This window comes from Macrobrachium nipponense, chromosome 11 (assembly GCF_015104395.2).
Source record: "Macrobrachium nipponense isolate FS-2020 chromosome 11, ASM1510439v2, whole genome shotgun sequence".
NCBI lineage: Eukaryota > Metazoa > Arthropoda > Malacostraca > Decapoda > Palaemonidae > Macrobrachium > Macrobrachium nipponense.
In genome coordinates this window covers 94525741-94550406 of record NC_061087.1, presented here as the reverse complement: position 1 = coordinate 94550406, position 24666 = coordinate 94525741, and the positions used below count along the sequence as shown (strand labels likewise).

Here is a 24666-nt window from a genome sequence, read left to right as displayed (position 1 = left end):
GGTATGTCAGTGTACGTCATATTGCACGAATGCTGGCCAGAAATCTCACACACACACCACACACACTCTCTCTCTCTCTCTCTCTCTCTCTCTCTCTCTCCTCCCCCCCCCCCCTCTCTCTCTCTCTTCTCTCTCTTTTTCTCTCTCCTCTCTCTCCTTTCTCTCTCCTCTCTCTATCTCTCTCTCTCTCTCTCTCGTCTCTCTCTCTCTCCTATATATATATATATATATATATATTCCCCCTCTTTCTATATCCCACTCTCTCTCTTTCTCTCTCTCTCATTACCTCGTTGAAGATGCGATAGTCGTAAGTGTTGTCGTCGTCAGCGAAGTAGAAGACCCCCTCTTTCGCGTGGACTTTGAGCCACTTGAGGCCGGCGTTCCTGTTGCTGACTCCCCGGGGCTTGTTGGCTCCCTTGTACCGCCTGGAGGCCGTGGCTGGATGGTATTTGGATAGAGAAGGAGAGTTAAAAATTTTATATGTATAATATAGTATAGTTATACACACACATATATACATACATTATATATATATATATATATATATATATATATATATATATATATATATATATATATATATATATATATATAATATATATATATATATATATATATATATATATAAATACTATATGTATAGATATATAATATGACAGGTAAAAATTTTCATTGACAACAGAATTCCATCTAATAAAAGGAGCCCATAAAAACAAAACCGCCAAATATAGAAAGTAAGTATACTATATTTCAAAGGACTGCTGCTCTCTCTCTCTTCAGGTAGGTAATGAAGGGAGAGACCGTAGCAGTCTCTGAACATAATACTTACTTTCTATATTTTGGCGTTTTTATGGTCTCATTTTATATATATATAATATATATATATTATATATATATTATATATATATATATAATATATATATATACATATATATATTATAGATATATATATATTATATATTAATATAATAATATATTATACTAATAACATAGATATATATAATTATAATCTAATATACTATATATAATATATATTATAATCATATACGTGCATCTGTGTATGCGTTTAAAACTTCAAAATGACGATAAAATCACAATAACCAAGTGCGCATAGGCGACAATTATGAAAACACAGAGACACACATCAGTATACAAATACATAACAATTTGACTCGGCCAAAATTCGATTAGATTAATCAAAGTTAAGAGGCGTAATTAGCGTCTCTCATAAATCCAGCACCACTCACGCAAACAATAATTGCTGAACAGAAAAACCTCGAAATTATGGAAAGCAATTATGGAGAGACAAAAGGAAATTACGGAAAATAAGGATTTATTGGCAAGGAGCGTAATCATTGAAAGACAGTCCGTACTTGCACTAATTACACCCGATTGGAAATTAACGCCACTGGGGATTTTGTATGCTAATTTCAATGTTGATTATATTTCGTTCTGCGTCGCACGCTGCCGGAAGAATATTACTGGATGCTTCATTATGTGACAGACTGGTGTAGGTAAATCGCTCGGGGAGAATCTATTGGAATGGTTTTCGTTTTCCTTTAAAAAAAAAAAATATGAGATCAAGGCTACATTCCATTCGATGTAATTGCACGACGTACCATTTTTGTTTAACTTTTTGGCCACTGCCTCATGCATTTATTTCTGTTTAAATACATACATACATATATATACACACACACATATATATGTATTTTTGTATGTATGCATTCACATTTATATATACTGGAGCTGGTCAGGCGAGTTGGCATCGTGTCAGCAATTTAAGCGGGTGACATAAATCTAAATATTGCTATAAACAAATCCACAATTATATAGTAGAATATATTGCTATATAAAACAAAAATAGACTTTCGAACACCTGAGCGGTGTTCCTCATCAGTGCTGACGTTAAAATGTTAAGTGGATTTTTTTTTATAACAGATTGTTCTTCACGAGATTGTGAACTTCTTAGCAATCTTAATACTGTTATCAATTCACGCTGGTAAGCTGAATTCAGGTCTGCCACTGATTCAGTTCTTGCACTTAAGCATATATATATATATATATATATATATATATATATATATATATATATATATATATATATATACATATATATATATATATATATATATATATATATATATATATATATATATATGTGTGTGTGTGTGTGTGTGTGTGTGTGTGAATTCAGGCCCCTGACTTTTTTTTGGGTATCAGATATTTGTTTTAGCTACGTGACTTTTTCATGGTATCAGATAATAGTTTTAGCTAGATGGTTTTTTTTTTTAAGTATCAGACAATTGTTTTAGGTATAAAACTACCATAGGCCTACCCATTAGGTTTCGCTAAGACATCACTAAAGTTTTGAGTTTTTTCTTGATGTTTGCGTCCTTATATAAATATCAATTTATTGACGAGCAAATTTTAATGCATTCTGGCGATCATCCGTCCATTCACTGATCAGAGTAAAAGTTGAAACTTTTAGAAAGATGATCTTCATTTTATTACCTTCGAAGATCACCATCCATCTTGATTTCCTCCTGAACCTCGTTGAGGACATTGCAACATTTACCGAATAAAATAAGTGCAAATGAAATTAATGAAACATAATCTCTCAGGAATTAAGATTTGAAAATAACATTGAAAAATTGAAGGAGATAAAATGAAGAAGGAGTAATGAGGAGCTCAGGGCGTTCTCGCAGGTCTACTAAGTTTCTCTCCTTCTTTCTTTTTTATTCCAACTTTTTGAATGTGTAAATTTGCATCGGACTTGAGTTTGGCTGCGCGGTTTCCTCTGTGGCATTTATCCAATTAAGAAAATAACATAAATAACATCGAAAAATCCAGCGAATGTCTAAAATAAGACTTCATACGTGAATCAATTACCCGCATGAACGTCCCTGTGCTGGAAGAAATTGGGAATCTGGAATTTATGAGAGAGTAAATGAAAAGGAGGCGTTCATTTACTCGCGAGCTACGACACGGCTTTAAAGAAGAGATGGTAATGAGTTTGGCTTGGCGCGGGAGAGAAGACAAGTCATGGCGCTTACGTAGACGCTTTGCGGGAAATATGGACTTTGGTAAGAATGGAAAACGGTGATGAGATGACAGAATAATAAATGAGAGTTTTCTTCCGAGGAAGCGAACGAAAGAAGAGAATCCAGTGGATGTCAATTAAAGAAGTCATTCCACAAATAAGGTATTGCTAAGGAAAGATAATGAAGCTGTCCAAAATAGAAGGATATAGGTATATATATATATGTATGTATTATATATATATATATATATATATATATATATATATATATATATATATATCTTCTATATATATGTATGTATAAGCGAATACCAGAGGAAAATGATAGCCAGAAATCCAAGTGCTTTCGTCTTTACTAAGTCATTATCTTAGTAAAGACGAAAACGCTTGGATTTCTGACTATCATTTTCCGTGGTATTCGCTTATTTAATGAAGTCTCGTGCATCTACTGTGATTTTCAAAGCATATATATGTAGGTGTGTGTGTGTGTGCGTGAGAGAGAGAGAGAGAGAGAGAGAGAGAGAGAGAGAGAGAGAGAGAGAGAATCCCAGTTCCTGAATTAGAACGTCTTCTATGAGTTTGCAGAGATGAATTTTCTGTTCACGTAGGATAGACCAGAACAAGTGTCTCCATAATGCTTGCGTAGATATTTCATATAATAATGGGGAAGGCTTATTAATCTGGGTGGGGCGGGGGTTGGAATTTGTCCAGTAAGAAGCTTATAAAAGAAAATAAAAATTCTGTAAATAGAGTTGATTAAGAAGCGATAATATCCAACTAACAAAAGTTACAAAGGTATTCGTATTAAAATCCATTGTTTAGTTTCCTGAAGAGAAAACTATTGTGCTATGTCTGTCCTTCCGCGCCTTTTTCTGTCCGCCCTCAGATCTTCAAAACTACTGAGGCTAGAGGGCTGCAAATTGGTATATTGATCATCCACTCTTCAATCATCAAACATACCAAATTGCAGCCATCTAGCTCCCAGTATTTTTCAGTTTTAAAAATTTTATTTAAGGTTAAAGTTTGCCATAATCGTGCGTCTGGCAACGATATAGGACAGGTCACCACTGGGCCGTGGTTAGAGTTTCATGGGCAGCGGCTCATACAGCTTTATCGAGACCAACGGAAGATCGATCTATTTGCGGTAGTCTTGATTATCCGCTGTACAGAAAACTAGATTGCGCAGTTTTAATATTGATACCTCGTCCAACACAAGACCTTAATACAGTTTCAATTGTAAAAGAATTCACGGTTAATTCTGAGGTTGTTTTACCCCTCTAGGTGGGAATATTCAGTGGTGCCTCTGTCTTCCAATTCAACTTCTTGGAAATATTTGTTTGAAACACACCAAAAAAACATGAAAAAAAAGGAATGCAGTTGGAAACAGGTTGAAAATGATCAAAATAATGGCAATATGAATCATACCATAAATACTTTCAGTTATGGTCTATCTGGCCATTCGTTGTTAACCTCTGATGGACCCAGACTTTTGGCCAACGCTCTCTCTCTTTTTTTAGTGTCCCTTTACACACACACACACACACCACACACACACACACACACACACACACACCACACACACACATATATATATACATATACATATATATTATATATATATATATATATATATATTATATATATATATATTATATATATGCTGTCTCTTTGCATCTATATATATATATATATATATATATATCATATATATATTATATAGTATATATATATATATATATATACTACATACTAATTAACCGTGGCTTTCGTGCCTTTGATTTCGCAAGCAGAAATGCTTCACAGTGGAAATTATCAATGAAACTGTCATCCATCTTGCAACTTAGTTGCAATGCGGTCCCATTTGGACTGGTGCAACGTGCCTTGACAACCATAATGCTTAACTTACCTGTAAAGGTGTCAGTTGCAACGACGAAATACGTGTTTATTGCTGTTGCGTTCTTCTGTTACATACATTCATACAAACACGCACGCACGCACAATGATGTAATATATATATATATATATATATATATATATATATATATATATATATATATATATATATATATATATTATACCATTCCATTCATCACTTAAAAATTCCTCTTAAGTGATATTCCCCAGGTAGCGTGAATTACAGCTTAGTGATTGTATATAAACCACGGTGTGATTAGAATTCCATATATATATATATATATATATATATATATATATATATATATATATATATATATATGTAAGTGTGTGTATGTGTAAATATATATAAGATAAATTAAACGTTCCCTTGGATCACCATTTCCTGACTCCAACCCAGCACTGTTGACACACAATGCAACGCTGTCGTATGTAATTGAGCCTCGGGTATACTTGCAACTGCGCTTTTTCTTCGCACCTGCAACTGTTTGCTCGTAATCTAGTGCGAACGTCAGTTTCTAAATTATATTCTCTTGAGGATTTAATCCGGCAGCGTTCTCCGTGCTCGCTTACCAGAGTTTTATTCCCTTCCGTCAAGAGGATTCTGCTGTATTACTTCCGATGAACTCGCTGCGTATTTTAACCTTGTTTCTGTGTAGATATCAAAAACCGTTACCATTACATTGCATATACTTATTATATGCATACATGTATATTATTGATTTAGAGGATTAGGTTTACATTATCATTTACATTGCATTTATCCTTTTACCATTTGCACTCTACTTACTGTAAGACCACTTGTTTCATTACGCATCGTGGCAACACTGCATTTATATGCGGCAACACCGCTATTGTTTCCCGCCAAAATACGATGCATTAATCAGTTCCTGTCCTGTGGACTGCGGTCGCTGAGTGAAGAATGGAATTTCCTTCCGCCTTCACATCGCTGTAGCTGTCAATTTATGGAATGTTTACGGTTTTCTGTCAAAGAAAGCTACTGTGACGGCTTTGTCGAGTTGAGTTGAATATACAATTTAGGCCAGAGGCCAAGCACTGGGACCTGTGAGGTCATTCAGAGCTGAAATGAAAATTAACAGTAAAAGTTCTGAAAGGTGTAACAGGAGGAAAATCTCGCAGCTGCACTAAGCACACAGATCTTAAAATCTACTGAGGCTAGAGGGTTATCAATAGACACGTCGATCATCCACTCTCCAGTCATCAAACAGACCAAATTGCAGCCCTCTAGCCTCAGTAGTTTTTATTTTATTTAAGGTTAAAGTTAAACATCATCGTACGTCTAGCAACATTATAGAGCGGGCCACCACCGGGCCATGGCTGAGATCTTCATGGGCCACGGCTTATACAGCATTATACACTGTACAGAAAACTCTATTCGGCACAATTTTGTACATGTTTATTATTGCTATTGGTATGTTTTTTTTATATAGGTTAATGGCTACAGTATTATTTTTTCTCTTGATTCGACTACCAATATACTATTATTTACATAACGCTTTCTTGTTGGGTGTGCGTGTGTGTTTTTATTATTATTATTTTTGGAGTCAATGTGTGTGTCAGATATATAGATAATATACGATATATTATATATAATATCCCTATATATACATATATATATTACTATCATATATATATATCTATATTTATGTTAATATATTGGGTATTATTTTGGTATATAATTTAGTTGCTTTATTTTTGGAGGTTAATTTATTATTTTGGGTCGGTTTATAACTTTTCGGTGACCCAGAAAATTTTCGGTCCCCCGCCAGAAATTATTTATATACTGACAATGAAAACGTAATCTAACTGATGAAAAAATTAAACAAAGTATACAATTAGAGTTTTAATAATAAAAGAGTTAAAAAAAGTATGTTTCTTCAACAAAAAACCTATGCAGTATAATATAAAATATAGCATATTGTGCACAAAATCAAGAAAATTGGGTCCCCGAATATTCGGTCCCGGAAAATTCGGTCCCATATCAAAAAAATACTGTAAATGCATAGAAGTTTAAAAAGCAAAAAAATATTAAGTAATAAGTTCCTTCTTATCAATAAATACATAAAGAACTCATGCTTAAACCATCATTCAAGTTATACATAATATTCCTTTTACTAAAGAAATCCAAACATAATAATTATTTAGGAAAATGCAGAGCAAAATAAATCAATAAAAGTTTAAAAATTATGTATAAAAACACATGCTTAATCGATTATTTAAGCCATACATAACATTTCTTTTTATCAAATTTATCAAACCCTGAAATAGATAAATTCTATTTAAAATAAATCAGTAGAAGTTTAAAAATTATAAGAAAACTAATGTTTAAACTATCAAAACATAAAAAGAAAAATTATTTAAGTCATACATAATATTTCTTTTTATCAAATTTATCAAACCCTTAAATAGGTAAATTCTATTTGAAATAAATCAGTAGAAGTTTAAAAATTATAAGAAAACTAATGTTTAAACTATCAAAACATAGAAAGAAAAATTAATGCAATGAATGAGCAATAGCCTTAAGGAAAGCTAATTTATCTTCACCATCACATGATTCTACAAGATTTTTTATTCTCGTATCTATTGATTGGTATTTTTTCTTCTTTTGCGGCCTATCTCCTCTTTGCGCCTGAATTATCTTGGTCTGTGTAAGGAATTCTTCTTTTCGCAGAGCATCAATAAGCTTCCAAATGTTTGGGTGCTTACTCGTTACTGATGCGCGCAGTTCTGAGTGAAACCCTTCAAATGGATTGTTTGTCCGTGGCAATTCCTGAATGACCCTATCGTGAACATTCCAAAAATCAACTGGATATAAAGGCTGTTCTCGTCTGCCACGTCTTCCATTCTTTGATCCAATGTACGTTAGCTCAAAATAACTTATAAAGTCTATTGGTATTGATTCATCCTCACAGAGATCTTCATAAGTATCAATGACATCTTTTGGTGGTAAAAATGAAAGTGCGCAGAACATTTTAATTTTTGTGGCAAAACAGCCTTCAGTACCATATTGAACTTTGTATCCTAATCGACATATTTTCCTATAAATAGTCTGGCAAAAATGAAATAAACAACCTAGGCTGCTGCTTTCAGTAAAGTTACTGTTACAGCTGTTACGAATTGCTCGTTCAAAGTCAATCAAAACGTGAAGAGGGTTAATATTTGGTCGCAATTTACATAGTTCAAGAAAAGTCCTGTCATATGTTGCTTGAGTTTCGTCCGGCAATAAAATGAAAGCTCTTGGATAAAATCTCCCATTTATGAAGGCATGAATGGTGAACAGCTGATACCATATACTTGGTGATGATTTAAATGTGCCATCCATTCTTAAAATTGATGCATTTTCCAGTTGTTGAAGACCTTCGTCGGAGGCGAAGATTAAAACCCGCTTTTCATCATCACTGCCTGTGTCGCATTGCAGGAACAAATGACCGCCTTGTAAATATTCAAAAGTATCAGGTACTTGAAATCCTGTTCGTCGAAGAGGCAATGGAGGAGCGCCAAAAGCTTTATTGCGCCAGTTTGTAATGCTTCTAGAAACCGTTTGCAACCGTGGCAATTCATATTTTGCATTCTCACTAATATTACTTGTAGCTTCGGAAATGAACACCCGAGTACTTGTTTCACCTCCTTCCTGCAACTTTTCTCTTCATGTTGAAATGGCGAGACGAGCTTCCACTCCATTCGGCGTTGGTTCATGATCATGACTGTTGATTGTTGAAATTATTATAGGTTCACCCGGTTTATTCTCTGTATGAACACGAGCACGACCTGTGTTACGGTTCTCACAACGCCACAATTTCTTTGTCTTGTCGGAACTAAACTTATGAGTCATAAACATAGTTAACTTCATCAATCAATTTGTCTTTGTTTTTTTCATTTTTGAAATATTTTGCAGCCATGATGGGGTTCTTCAAATAGGAAAATTGTGCTTATCCTGGAAGAAGAGTGACTAAAAACTGAGTTACAAATGCCACCGTTTCTTATATATAGGCGGTGTCAATGAATGTTAATGAAAGTACACAAATTATCTTTCTCAAATATCATTACAAGTGCTTAAAGTCCTATATGACAAAACTACCTAAAAACATCATTTAACACCACGTTCCCTTTAGTTTACAGTTTGTAAACAAATCCCAGGCTCACAAAGTTCTCACGCTCTTGTTGATCTTTGTAAAATATCTCGTCTGGATTGCTAAACATTTGATCTCTAAACCAAACGAGTCATTAAAGTTATTGATAGAAATAAAAGATTTTCATTTCTTCTAACATCATATTTTCCATGTATTTATGTGCCTTTTTCCCAGAAAAGTTATATTGGGCTTGGTTATTTAGATTTTAGAAATTTGATTTTATAAATTTTTTCTTTTGGGATCAATTAGCTGGAATAAATAATCATTTGCTACTAATTTTTTTAATCCATTTTATACTCCTGTTGCTTCGTTTTGTGTTGATGCGCTTTATATTTTGGGTTAATTCTTGCCGGTGTCGTGGATTATGACTGAAAGATGAAGAGAAACAAGTCGATAACTGTCTTATTTCGTACTTATAAATAGAAAACTGAAGTAGAAATATTTAGTACTATTGAGTGAGTGAGAGAGAGGGGGGGGATAAGGAACGAGTTCTTCTGAGTATTTTTAAGGTTTTAACAAGTATACTTTTAATAAAGTATACGTTGAACGTGTATGAGGGAGAAAAAATGCTTTATAATAATAATAATAGTGTACTTAGGAAGCAGACCCTCTCTCAAGCATACTTTATTAAAAGTAATGACTACTTCAGCAGCGTTACACTTGTAGAGATTCTTCTCTATTTTCCGAATAGCGGCTTTTTCGTAGCACGGAAAAAGCCGCTATTCGGAAAATAGAGAAGAATCTCTACAAGTGTAACGCTGCTGAAGTAGCCACTACTTTTAATAAAATAGTAATAATAATAATAATAATAATAATAATAATAATAATAATAATAATAATAATAATAATAATGGAGGAAACAAATCCACAGTTATGTAAATGTACATAAATCTAAATTTAAAACTTTAAGGATAGCTTTCGGGAACCGAACAGATTCCCGAAAGCTATCCTTAAAGTTTTAAATTTAGATTTATGTACATTTACATAACTGTGGATTTGTGTCTCCATTGGAAGACTCGTGCTACTATGAAGATTTTTTAATAATAATAATAGGAATATTAACAAAAGCAAATGAAAAAAACAGGTCTACATCTACCATATTCCTGAACACTATCTAATATTTTTGTTCTTTTTATCAGACTAAGGTGGCCTGTGCCGGAAAGGCTTATTGCTCTGTTCCTTGAACATTCCCAAAGGTCTAGTAGACATCAAAGTTCTTTTTCTTTTATACTATATATCTCTCAGCCTACACCGTTCTACATGTAAGAACTTCTTTTTCATTATCACTCAACCTACAAACTCCCAAAGCCATCTTCCTACACCATTCCATAGGCCTATAGTGACAAAAAAACGGTAACCATCTGCGTTCCCTCTCTCTCTCTCTCTCTCTCTCTCTCTCTCTCTCTCTCTCTCTGTGGCGAGAAGTTAAAGCTGAACTAGGAAGGTGATTTAGAAGTAGTTTTTATTTTTTTTTATTTATTTATCTATTTTTTTTTTTTTTGGCGTCGCAAGAAGCGATCGTGTGGTGCGTCCTATTACTGCGGCTTATCATCTATTTATTCATGCCTCACCTGTTATCTATACATTGACTTTGATGGATGGATGGAACATAGAACTTAGGCTAAAGGCCAAGCGCTGGGACCTATGAGGTCATTCAGCCCTGGAACGGAAATTGACAGTAAAAGGTTTAAAAGGTGTAACAGGAGGAAAACCTCAAAGCAGTTACACTATGAATCAATAGTTAGGAGAGGGTGGAAAGTAAGAGGGAAGAAAGAGAATATGAAAGGAGGCACAGTAAAAGAAACGAAAGGGGTTGCAGCTAGACGCCGAAGACACCCTCCAAAGAAGCTTAAGTAATGCCTACAGTGCACCACGTAAGGTGCACTGACGGCACTATTCCCCTTGATTGTGTAGAGAATTAGTGGCCTTTCATTGTTTTCATCGACATTTATCTGCGGCGCATCGCATATTGCCACCGGAAATGATAATTGAAAATCTGCAATTATGAAAATGAGCAAAAACTGTATTTTTGAAACGTCAATATAAAAAAAAAGGATTAAAAATGGGAGTCTTCGACTCTCTGCACGACGGTACTAGATCATTTTTGGCTTTTACTATTTCATAATACTGTTTTCGCTTATACGCACAATTGTAGATTATATCTCTTGCTGATATTTGTTTGGTAATTAATTATTTTAACTCATATTTTTTTATTTAAGTTATGACGAAGTTGTTATTTCGAATTTCCGTTTGACACGAAATTCAGGTATTCCTGATTCTAAATAATAATAATAATAATAACAATAGCAAGAGTCTTAAAACGGAGAAACAAATTCACACTTATGCATACGTACATAAACTGAAAGATAAAACTGTACAGATAGCATCTGGGAATCTGTACAGTTTTATCTTTAAACATGTGTACATATACATATCTGTGGACTTGTTTCTCCAGTAATAAAAAATAATAATATAGTAATGATGATAATAATAATAATGAGCAGCTATAAATACCGCCAACAAGACACTGCGTCTTTCAGTTCTTCTGCTAACTCGTTCCGACGATGACCCTCGAGGAGGTCGAAACATGTCGACAAAGGATGGATAATATCAGCGGAACTACAAAAATATAATAATAATAATAATAATAATCATAATAATAATAACAATAATAATAATAATAAAATTTCAATCATCCTAACCCTTTTTGGGAGGAAAATAGATAAATGAATCTGGACTGTTTGTATGGTGTTTTTACGTAGCATGGAACCAGTGGTTATTCAGCAACGGGACAAACGGCTTTACTTGACTTCCGGACCACGTCGAGAGTGACCTATCACCAGAAATACACGACTCTCACCCCTCATGGGAATCCCCGAGAATCGAACTCGCGGCCACCGAGGTGGCAGGCCAAGACCATACCGATCACGGCACTGAGGCGCTCTACATGAATCTGGAGGTATAGAACGGTTTTGAAATTGAAAGCGGGTGAATTTCCAAGCTGGTTCCATGTGATATTTAAAATTTGTCTCATTGAAAACTGAGTGATTTACATCAACGGAAAAAAACAACAAACTTTAACGATGACAGAAACGGTAATAAAATCGAATTGGGTTCTAATATTCATTTCCCGGATATCGGTATAAAATTTCCTTATTTCCTTCAGTACTGCATGAGAGAGAGAGAGAGAGAGAGAGAGAGAGGGTTGGGATATCAACTTCCTGGGTATCGTTATAAAATTTCCTATTCCTTCAGTATATGAGAGAGAGAGAGAGAGAGAGAGAGGTGGGGGTGGGGAGGGGGAAGGGAAGGGAAGTTATAGAGGGGTGTGGGGAGACGGAGTAAGGTGGGGGATGGGAAAGGAGACTTGAAACTTTTTAATTAGTTCTGAGCGTACTTATGTTCTCGGACGAGACAGAGAGGCCTTCTATCATTGGCGATGATTAAATTTACTTGATAATTCTCAACGTAAATTGCTTTTAGTTCCTGATTTGTTGCCTATGATATATATATTATATATAATATTTAATAATAGATATATATACTATATATACACTGTATATATATAAATTTCATAAAACGATTTAACTTTGTATTCACAGTGCAGTGCTATCTTATAATAAATCATTCCGTTCTTACTAAATATCAACTGAAATAACGATTCTTGAAAAGCTCATCACTTTATTACCAAATCTAATATTAGCATATCACTCTAACCATGAGCAAAACTTCTTCATGCAATTAAGGCCATTTTCCTGGTTAAAGTTTCGTGGTCCACGTTATTGTGACGGTACCAGTAATTATACAGCCGCAAGTCCAGTAAGGGTTAGCCACGGCCCTTAACCTATTCTGTGAAAACTTTCCTCTCTCGTCCTACCGTTAGCTGTGATATTTATTACTGAATACCCGAGATAATCAGATGACCCTGTGGAAGGGTAAGAATAATACCACCGTAGGTCCTGCGTGTCGTAAAAGGCGACTAAAAGGACAGGCGCTGCCTTGCACTTTCACTTTCTAGTAAAAGGCTAGACCCACCGCCAATAACTGAGGAAGCTGCTGCCTTGCAGTCGTACTTTTGAGTAAAAGGCTAGTTCAACTGTCAATAACTGTGGTTGATGATAACAGGGGCATTCGGTCGTAAAAACCCTTTTTGCCAAACAATAAACCACGCCTGCTGATGCCTTTGACAGAAGGCAGTGGAAAAGGCACATCAGGCAACCGACCCTTCAATGTAGGGATAACGGTGGGATAGAAGACCTGGAACAATCAAATATTCCTAATCTTCCACTATCCACACTAACGTCCACACATACATAAACGTGTCCAAATATATATATATATATATATATATATATGTGTGTGTGTGTGTGTATGTATGTATAACTGCATCACTAAAATTTGGAACGTGATAAATGCTTCTCATGTATGTCAGTCGGTCTGCTAAGTAAAGGACGTGAGTCGAAAGATCTTGAAGCTACTCCAGTGTTTATCTTTCCTTCGTGGCTTATACCTTTATTCATTATATATATATATATATATATATATATATATACTATATATACATATATATATATATATTATATATATATATATATATATATATATAAACAGTGCAGGAAGTCCCGACACAAACCGACAGGACAAGGGTCATAATTTATTATAAAAGATACGTTTCATGCGGAGTCAGCACATCCTCAGTCTACAAATATACAAGTCATAATACTCTAAACAAAGTATTAATTAAATACATCATTCATTAAAATTAAGTTACACATAGCTGGGGTCCAGACACGTGCCTCCGTCTATATTTAAAAATACAAAAAGATAAATAAATACATGAAAATCGTTGGAAACTTTACCATTCAGTGCTATTTTCATATTCATGTCGCTTAATAATATCACCGGCACGCTAGAAAGTGTTTGTTTATTTTTAGTTAGCTCAGAAATAATCTACGTAAAGGTCAACGAACAAATACAGTAACGAGAGTATGTTCTAACAATTATTATGAAAAATGAGAAGCATTACCGTTAAAATCCAACGACACGGCACGTCGACAGCGCGAACATTTCCGGCAATATTCCACAGCGGGTAGTAGTTTTTTTTTCCAGACTAAAAAAAAAAGTATTCCACTGAAAGATATTAGATTTTACGAGCTAAAAATACAACAACGGGCGGATATTAGATTTTGAGAAATAGAGAAAAATAACAGCGTTTAAAAATGTACTGTTTTTAAAACAAAGGGACTTTCCTCGGGGCGATCTACCGAAAAAAAACAAAAAAACAATAGAAATGATGGAAACGAAACTAAAACTGAAAAATTGGGGATCAGACTCCCAAATAAAAGACGACGTAAATAACCCTTCGGAAAACTGCAGGTTTGAAAAATAGATACGAGACTGAAAAGTAAAGAAAAATCTTTTATTAGGCGTTCCAGATTACGTTTGCGAAAACGGAATAAAAAAAAACCCGGTATTTTGTTTCTGTGAAAATGAAATTGTTCACGTTTCTACTTCTTAAATAATGCAACTCTTACTGCTAAAAGCCGTTTATGGAAATTGTAACGATTATGAATAAAATTACAATTCCTTTACGATCTGTATGTTTCTTGTATTACTATTATTAACTATTTTTATTCATCACAGTTATCCAGTTCGACTGGGTGGTATTCATAGTGTGGGGTTCCGGGTTGCATACTGCCTCCTTAGGAGTCCATCACATTTCTCCCTATGTGCGCTTTTTTTAGTAGCACACTCTTCTGCATGAGTCCTGGAGCTACTTCGGCATCTTGTTTTTCCTGGTTCCTTTTCAGGGATCTTGGGATCGTGCCTAGTGTTCCTATGATGATGATGATGATGATGATGATGATTATTATTCACACTGAATAGGAGGCGAGATATCACGAAACTGTTAAGTGAATATAACTGCAGGAACCTTCAAACTATCTGAATAGTTACAAGAATTACACCCTGTTGACTACGACTAAAAAAATAAAAACTATAAGCTGGCATACATATCCTTTTGCTAACTTGTTCTCCATTAAGGGTGGAAAAAATACACTTATGTGTCTAGATTGAATGAACATAAACAAACTTTGAGCTGAAGACGAAATTGCACACCAATTAGAGAAAATAATTGGAAAACAAGTGTAGCTTTTATTGCTTTGTCATTTATTGTCCATAATTATTCATATTAACACATCTCACCTTTATTTGACAATATTTCCAAAGAAACTTTGGGAAGTAATAGCCCGGTTTTCTTAGCGATATCTTACAATAAAGCTCAAGCGAAGATGCTCTGCCTTATTACACTTCTGTCTATCTGTTAATCTATTTCTTCTTTCTTAATAAATGAGATTTCTTCTTTCAATACTTCCCTAAACCTCCTCTTGCTTCTTTCCTAATGAACACCATAATATTCTTTGGAAGCTTGAATTTCAAGTCAATGGCTCCCTGTGGGATTGTTCTATATGAGTAGGTTTGATCTTCTGAACAATAATAATTATTATTATTGATAATAATAATAATAGTTTTGCTCGTTTGCTTGAAAGTAGTATTGATTCTCAAGAGTAAAAACAATACGAGAAACTAAAGATTGAATTTCAAGACAGTGGCCCCTGTAGGCTCGTCCCATACGAATACGTTTCGTCTTCTGATCAATAAATAATTATAATAATAATAATAATAATTAATAATAATAATAATATATAATAATAATAATAATAATAATAATATGTTCTATTGAAGGAGACTGCTGCTTCAGCTGCATTTATTTGATAAAAGTTCTATAAAATAAAATGAAATATATGTAGCTGAAGCAGCAATATCCTTCAATAGAACATGCTTGACAGAGGGTCTTCTACCTAAATACAACAACAACAACAACAATAATAATAATAATAATAATAATAATAATAATAATAATAATAATAATAATAATAATACTTTTGCTCGCTTTCATGAAAGTAGTATTGATTCTCAGGACCAATACCAATATGAAAAGCTAAAGACTCAAAATGTTAACGTTTTAGTTTTATGTAAATGACTTTCACCTCAAAAAAGATTCATATTTTCTCTCCATCTCTCTCTCTCTCTCTCTCATCCGGTCGAGTTCTTACACTTTCCTTCGTCAATCATCCTTCTTCTACGACTCTTTATTGCCAAGTCATCATTTATAACTTGGGAGATTGATCCGGTCGTCTTTTTGGCTCGTCAGTGAAAGCAGAGATTGAAGGATATGAAGCGTCCAGTCAAATTCTGCAGACGAAGGTGGAAAAAAAATTCTTTTATTATTATTTTTGGAAGGAACACCTGGCGCTCCTATCAGTCAGACTTTTCCAGCTCATTCGACAATTTTTCGCTTTTTTTTAAATCTTCGATTTTCTTATAAGTGTCAGAATCTAATTTTATTTTCAGAAAACATTTTTTGTTTGGGATGTATAACGCTTTGACTTTTCATTGCATTATTATTATTATTATTATTATTATTATTATTATTATTATTATTATTATTGTATATATTATATATATATATATATATATATATATTATATATATATATATATATATATATATATATATATATTTTTTTTTTTTTTTTTTTTGCTCTATCACAGTCCTCCAATTCGACTGGGTGGTATTTATAGTGTGGGGTTCCGGGTTGCATCCTGCCTCCTTAGGAGTCCATCACTTTTCTTACTATGTGTGCCGTTTCTAGGATCACACTCTTCTGCATGAGTCCTGGAGCTATTTCAGCCTCTAGTTTTTCTAGATTCCTTTTCAGGGATCTTGGGATCGTGCCTAGTGCTCCTATGATTATGGGTACGATTTCCACTGGCATATCCCATATCCTTCTTATTTCTATTTTCAGGTCTTGATACTTATCCATTTTTCCCTCTCTTTCTCTTCAACTCTGGTGTCCCATGGTATTGCGACATCAATGAGTGATACTTTCTTCTTGACTTTGTCAATCAACGTCACGTCTGGTCTGTTCACGTATCACCCTATCCGTTCTGATACCATAGTCCCAGAGGTCTTTGCCTGATCGTTTTCTATCACTCCCTCAGGTTGGTGCTCGTACCACTTATTACTGCAAGGTAGCTGATGTTTCTTGCACAGGCTCCAGTGGAGGGCTTTTGCTACTGAATCATGACTCTTTTTGTACTGGTTCTGTGCAAGTGCCGGGCATTCGCTAGCTATGTGTTTTATGGTTTCATTTTTCGTATTGCACTTCCTACATATGGGAGAGATGTTATTTCCGTCTATCGTTCTTTGAACATATCTGGTTCTTAGGGCCTGATCTTGTGCCGCTGTTATCATTCCTTCAGTTTCCTTCTTGAGCTCTCCCCTCTGTAGCCATTGCCATGCGTCATCGCTGGCTAGTTCTTTAGTCTGTCTCATGTATTGTCCGTGCATTGGTTTGTTGTGCCAGTCCTCTGTTCTGTCTGTCATTCTCCTGTCTCTGTATATTTGTGGGTCTTCGTCTACTTTTATTAGTCCTTCTTCCCATGCACTCTTTAGCCACTCGTCTTAACTGGTTTTCAGATATTGCCCCAGTGCTCTGTTCTCGATGTTGACGCAATCCTCTATACTTAGTAGTCATCTCCCTCCTTCCTTTCGTGTTATGTATAGTCTGTCCGTATTTGCTCTTGGGTGTAGTGCTTTGTGTATTGTCATATGTTTCCTGGTTTTCTGATCTATGCTGCGGAGTTCTGCCTTCGTCCATTCCACTATTCCTGCGCTGTATGTATTACTGCACTGCCCATGTGTTTATGGCTTTTATCATATTTCCGGCGTTGAGTTTTGACTTGTTGAGTATCGCCTTGAGTCCTCTGCATATATTCTTTCCTGATCGTGTCCTTCATCTATTGGTGTTTTATATCCCCTCCTTCCATCATTCCCAGGTATTTGTATCCTATCTCATCTATGTGTTTGATGTTGCTCCCATCTGGTAGCTTTATCCCTTCAGTTCTCGTTACTTTGCCTTTTTGTATGTTGACTAAGGCGCTTTTTCTATTCCAAACCCCATTCCTGATGTCCCCCGATACAATCCTTACAGTCTGGATTAGGGTATCTATTTCCTTGATGCTCTTACCATACAGCTTGATGTCGTCAATGAACATCAGATGGTTGATTCTGTTGCCTCTTTTCTTGAGTTGGTACCCGGCATCCATCTTCTGTAGTACTATTATCATTATTATTATTTTTTATTATTATTATTATTATTATTATTATTATTATTATTATTATTATTATTATTATTTTATTATTATTTCAGAAAAAGACCTCCTTTCAGACAAGCCTCATTATAAAGATTGCCGCCTGGATGCCAGTGAGTTTATATTGCAGTGCTAAAAGCAAATCACTCGAGAGTCATTATGATTATTATGTTTGGTCTATCACAGTCCTCCAATTCGACTGGTTGGTTTCTATAGTGTGGGGTTCCGGGTTTCTTACTATGTGCGCCGTTTCTAGATCACACACTTCTGCATGAGTCCTGGAGCTACTTCAGCCTCTAGTTTTTCTAGATTCCTTTTCAAGGATCTTGGGATCGTGCCTAGTGTTCCTATGAATATGGGTAAAATTTCCACTGGCATATCCCATATCCTTCTTATTTCTATCTTCAGCTTGATACTTATCCATTTTTTCCCTTTCTTTCTCTTCAACTCTGGTGTCCCATGGTACTGCGACATCAATGAGTAATACTTTCTTCTTGACTTTGTCAATCAACGTCTCGTCTCCTATTATTATTATTATTATTATTATTACTATTATTATTATTATTATTATTATATTATGAAGCAATTGTTAGGAAAGGGCGGATAGCAAGATGGAAGACAGAGACTAGGAATGGAGGTGGAGTAAAAGGAATGAAAGGGGTTGCAGCTAGGGGTCGAAGGGGCGGTGCAACAAACCTTTACTAATGCCTACGGTGCACCCCATAACGGGATGAAAGCATAAAACTCACCCTTCATATGACGCCACTGCTATTCACTGTGTTAATATGATTTTCAGGACGATTTTGACAAATAAACCCAAACAATATACGTAATTACCTAAACATTTCGATGTGAAGCCAGATTGCATAATGTGGCACTCCTCAAAATATATTAGGTTGTTGTACTGTAGGAATAATTAATTCTTTTAATTTTTCAAATGTTAAAATGTCCTCAGTATAATCATGTAATCAGTAAGTAATAGAACTTCACTCGAGAGCTTCATTATTGTAACTGTTTCTGGCGCTAATGAAACAGGCAGGAACTTGCAATGTCATCAACGTAATATTGGTGACCACGAATCCTGAAATTAGGAAACTGATCGATCTGAGAGTTTTAATAAATGCTTTCCTCTTCTTCTTCTTCTTTCCATTTATTCTGCAATTCTTCTCGCCTCGTTTTACACATCTTTCTCTCCCTCTCCCTCCCTCTCTCCCCTCTTCATTAACCAAGCCAGGGTCTAATTCCGTTCCGTGCATTATTACACCGTCTTCATCTGCTCTTCGCCATTCATAATAATTTTGCTTCTTCTCAAACAAAGTTTGCGATCTTTTTCCCTCTTCTCGCCTCACCCGCAAAAAAAATGTGTTCGTCGAGTCGTTAGTTATTTTCCAAATGAGCGCTTATCGATTTCCTTTAAGAAGACTCGCGCGATTTCCATCACGGGAACTGGAAACCGTTCCAATAACGCTTAACAAAGCGTTCATTGTGTTTATGCATTGCTCGCTCGCTCGCTCTCTCTCTCTGCACGAAATCCACACACACACACACACACACACTCTCTCTCTCTGCATGAAATCCACCCACACACAAACACACACCTACACACTCTCTCTCTCGGCATGAAATCCACATACACACACACACACACACACACTCTCTCTCCCTCTGCATAAAATCCACGTACACACACATACGCACAATCTCTCTCTCTCTCTCTCTCTCTTCTCTGTATGAAATCCACACACACACACTCACACCTACTCTCTCTCTCTCTTTGCACGAAATCCACACACACATACCTTTCATCTCTCCCTCTGTCTCTTTTTGCATGAAGTCCGTATAGACACACACACATACCTACTCACACACTCTCTCTCTCTACACACACACACACGCGCGCGCGCGCAGTACCTAACCTGCTTTTGTATACATACAATTTTTGTTTCTTTAAGCAGCGTGTTCATTATATTCTGCCGGATATACCTCATAACAACAAAAGTCCTGACGAACGAAAACAGAAGAAGAGTAATGACTCTCAGTCCTTCGAAGATGGCGCTCTGAGGGTTCCTATTCTCACTGATGTGATGTTTCTCAGTTCTTTGCACTTACGGGGGAGAATGAAGTGAGGATTGGGAGAGAATTTTGTCTTAAATATTCTCTGGTAGCATTAGATAAAGAAAAAGGTTTTCTTTTCTCTCGTGGGAATTCAAACTCGAGGCCATTAAATCATCCTGTTTTTAACATTTCGTTCATATTTACTGAGGGGTTCATTTATTTATTTTTGTTTAATCTTTTTAATGTTTCACTTTCGTTTCCTCTTCCATTATTTGGTGTTTAAAAAGGAGCCTTCAGGAGAAAATTGAAAAATCAGCTCTTGAAAAATAGACCATCTTTCAACGAATCAACAATGTATCATAAATGTCCGTGCCTTTTCATAAAACTTAGGAAAAATAAATGAAAAAATCAAAACAACTTTCTGAAAATGGGCATTAATAAAAAAAGAAGTATTAGTATTATTTTCCCAATTTTAGATCTTGCGAAAACTGAGAGTTATCCAATTCAATACTCCGAGTCCCAGGACCCCTTCCCCACCTACCCCCACCCACATCAACAACAAGCCATCCACCCCCCACCCCCGTCATATTTTATCAGTAACGCATCAGGGTTAGTCTACAAACAATTATATCAATAACTAGAAATCTCTCATTTTCATGAATTATACTTTTCTGGGAAGTGATTGCTAAAACAGGCGCCTTCCAATAGAGTAATGTGAGTTTGGGTGCCTGCAGGAACGTTTCGATATTTATATAATATCTATGATCTGCTTTTGGGTGGGGGTAAAATATTCATTTTCATGAATTATACCTTTTTGGGAACTGGCTGTTAAAACAGGCACCTACAGGCACCTTCCAATAGAGTGATGTCAGTTTGGGTGCTTGAAGGAACTTTCGATATTTATATAAAATCTATGATTTGCTTGTGGGTTGAAATATCCTCATCCTATTTCCACGCATCATCCTGAGCCTTCGCTCCTTCAGGTAGATATTCATCTCGATTTTACTGCGGCTGTTTCCTTGAGAGGGTCATTATGTTCATTATTATAGTCTCTGGCGTGCTCCCTGCTTCAGTCGGAAACGACCTGGGTTAATTAGGCTAGCCTGAGTGGCTCTATTTATATTAATTTTCTGTTATCTCTCTCTCTCTCTCTCTCTCCTCGACCCCGGTCCCCACCCGTATGTGTATGTGTGTGTATATATATATATATATATATATATATATATATATATATATATATATATATATATATATATATATATATATATATATATATATGAAAGGAGCCCATAAAAACGCCAAAATATAGAGAGAAAATACTATATTTCAGAAACTACTGAAGAGAGAGACAGCAGTCTCTGAAATATAGTATTTTCTCTATATTTTAGCGTTTTTAAGGGTTCCTTTCATTAGATGAAATTCAGTTGTAACAGAACATTTTTACGTCATATATATGCATGCATATATATATATATATATATATATTATTTATATATATATATCTAATATATATATATATATTATATACTCATCATGTTCCATATTTTCGTGATTCAGCTATAGATACATATTATATATATATATATATATATATATATATATATATATATATATATATATATATATATTTGTGTGTGTGTGTGTGTGTGTTTTTATGCACTATCGAACTTGAATTGCTGTTCGTCCTAAACAATAAGCTCGCTTAGTTTCGTAATGTTTCTAAAGGAACCTCAAGATTCTGTGATGGCTCGAGATCAGTCATGAAGTCTGTTAAAAATCCAAAACGTCTTTCAAGATTCCAAGAACCAATTATTTTGCTCTGCAATCTTCCCTACTTTCACGATACATTCTTCATAACTTTTGCATGAAAACGAATAAAATATGAAATTCAAAACCAAGTCAAGTGAGTGAACTACCTGGGATGCTGCGAGTTTTAGATTTACCATCTCGTGGAACCCCTGACTTTTTTTTTTTTTTTTTTTTACTAAATAAATCTCTTTCCTTCTTCCCTCTGGCCTTCACTTTGGAATCATTCCTCCCTAAAATAAAAAACTAAAAACTCGTAACTCATCCCAAGGACATCGTCACACTTGTTTTCATCAGCATCCTTTGATCCAGCGAACGTTAAGGGGCGTGGCTCTCATCACCTGCCAATTAGGGTCTTCACAGGAGTCCTTCACAATTACCTTCACGAGGTTAAAACAAAGGCAACGAGAAGTGACGTCGATCAACGCCTCCAGAACATAATATCCTGATGGCGGAGGAGGCCAAGGTTACAGGTTTGAAGTGATAAAGGGACAATGATTCCTTAGATCAATAGTTTCAGATGTAAAGACTTGTATGGAGATGAGGATTACACCTCTCTCTCTCTCTCTCTCTCTCTCTCTCTCTCTCTCTCTCTCTCTCTCTCTCTGGAAAGGAGGATTACACCTCTCTCTCTCTCGTCAACTCGTCTCTCTCTCTCTGCTGCCCCTTTTCTCCGGAGATGAGGTTACACCTCTCTCTCTCTCTCTCTCTCTCTCTCTCTCTCTCTCTCTCTCTCTGCCCCTTTCTCTGGAGATGAGGATTACACCTCTCTCTCTCTCTGTCTCTCTGTCTCTCTCTCTCGCTCTGGAGATGAGGATTACACTCCTCTCTCTCTGTCTCTCTGGAGATGAGGATTACACCTATCTCTCTGTCTCCCTCTCTCTCTCTCCTTTGGTCTTTTGAGTTGGCATGGTAGAGGCTGGGGAGAAGGGAAGGGAAGGGGAGGGGAGGGAAGTGGGTGGGAGAGGATTCCCTTGAACTGATTTTGGGATGGGCTTAACGCTGAGCTACCAGTGATGATTGGTATAAAGTGGAGGACGGATTATTAGATTATTTTACCAATCCATTTTGAAATGGGGCGAACTAGATATCTAAATTATCAATGATGTTTTTATATTTTCTTAAATTTGATCTTCTAGTGTTGCAAGACGGTATGTAATCATATTGTCATGGTATTCTTATGCTTTTTGTTACTCATAATTTAGGATAAAATGACCATTTTTGCTTTTATATGCTATTACAAAAGCTTGACTAGATCGTTTTTTTCTACTACTACTACTATTGCTGCTGCTGCTGCTGCTGCTGCTGCTGCTGCTGCTGCTGCTGCTGCTACTGCTACTGCTAACAGGCCTGTTGCTAACTTTTTTTTTGTACGGGCACGTTTGCTACTGTTACTGCTATGGCACTGGTGCGACTGCTTATGGCATTGTTGCTACTGCTATGATACGCTGGCTGCTTGCTTGCTGCTGTGGCTGCTGCTACTGCTGTTGCTCTGCTGTATTTAGATACTAAAGCACTGCTACGCACGTTGCTACGCTGCTACTGCAATGTGTTGCTACTGCTACTGCTACTGCTGCTGCTGCTGCTGCTGCTCTGCTGCTGCTGCTGCTGCTACTGCTGTTGCTTCTGCTGTATTTTGATAACTAAAGCAAACTGCTACTGCCGCTGCTTCTCCTACTGCCGCTGCTGTTACTGCTGCTGCTGCTGCTGCTACTGCTGATGCTGGCACTGTTTCTGCTGCTTCTGCTGCAACTGGCACTGTTGCTGCTGCTACTACTACTACTACTACTGCTGCTGCTACTGCCACTGGTGCTGCTTCTGCTACTGCTGTATTCTGACCTCTAAAGCAATCTAAACCATTTTTCATATTCACTCTGTCATTCTTCTAAAATGTTGTCTTTTTTGTGGTCCTTCAAGTTCTACTTACCGAGGAGATAGGTGTGCGGGACGCTGCAGGAGTCCAAGAAGGCCAGGACCCTCCTGGTGGGGGCAATGGAGTCCTCCGCAACGAGCCAGTGGAGATTGGGCACCAACATCAGCGTCTGGGCAAGTCGGGTCAACTCCGCTACCTGGGGATTGGATTGGAGGACCTCTTGGCGATTAGACATGTGTTCATTTTAGATGCACGTTGAATTAATTGCGTGATTCACTATTCATTACTTCATCTCAACTTTTTTCTATTTTCTTTATGTAAAACAAAGACCTCTTGGCAATTAGTAATGTGGTTATTTTAGATGCACGTTGAATTAATTGCGTGATTCGCTATTCATTTATTTCATCTCAACTTTTTTCTATTTTCTTTATGTAAAAAAAGACCTCTTGGCGATTTGTAATGTAGTTATTTTAGGTGCACGTTAACCTGAGTATGTGATTCGCTATTCATCTCCTTTTCATCTCGACTTTTTTATCTCTTTTTTTTATGTTTAAAAAAAAGAAGAAAAAAAAAAGGTGGAGGGGGGTGATAGTTTTCTCTGTGACTGTG

At 35.9% G+C, this 24666-nt stretch overlaps 1 protein-coding gene across 2 annotated transcripts in view; it reads right to left on the bottom strand.

The window, feature by feature from the left end:
- The window catches only part of LOC135207470 (galactosylgalactosylxylosylprotein 3-beta-glucuronosyltransferase P-like), a 211544-nt gene that overhangs the window by 6886 nt on the left and 179992 nt on the right, over positions 1 to 24666 (bottom strand). For both annotated transcript variants that reach the window (XM_064239204.1, XM_064239212.1), the window contains exons 4-5: positions 24112 to 24253; positions 287 to 438 (exon numbers count right to left, since the gene is read on the bottom strand). In XM_064239204.1, coding sequence (XP_064095274.1) covers positions 287 to 438; positions 24112 to 24253 — 294 coding nt within the window. The remainder of the gene's footprint in view (positions 1 to 286; positions 439 to 24111; positions 24254 to 24666) is intronic.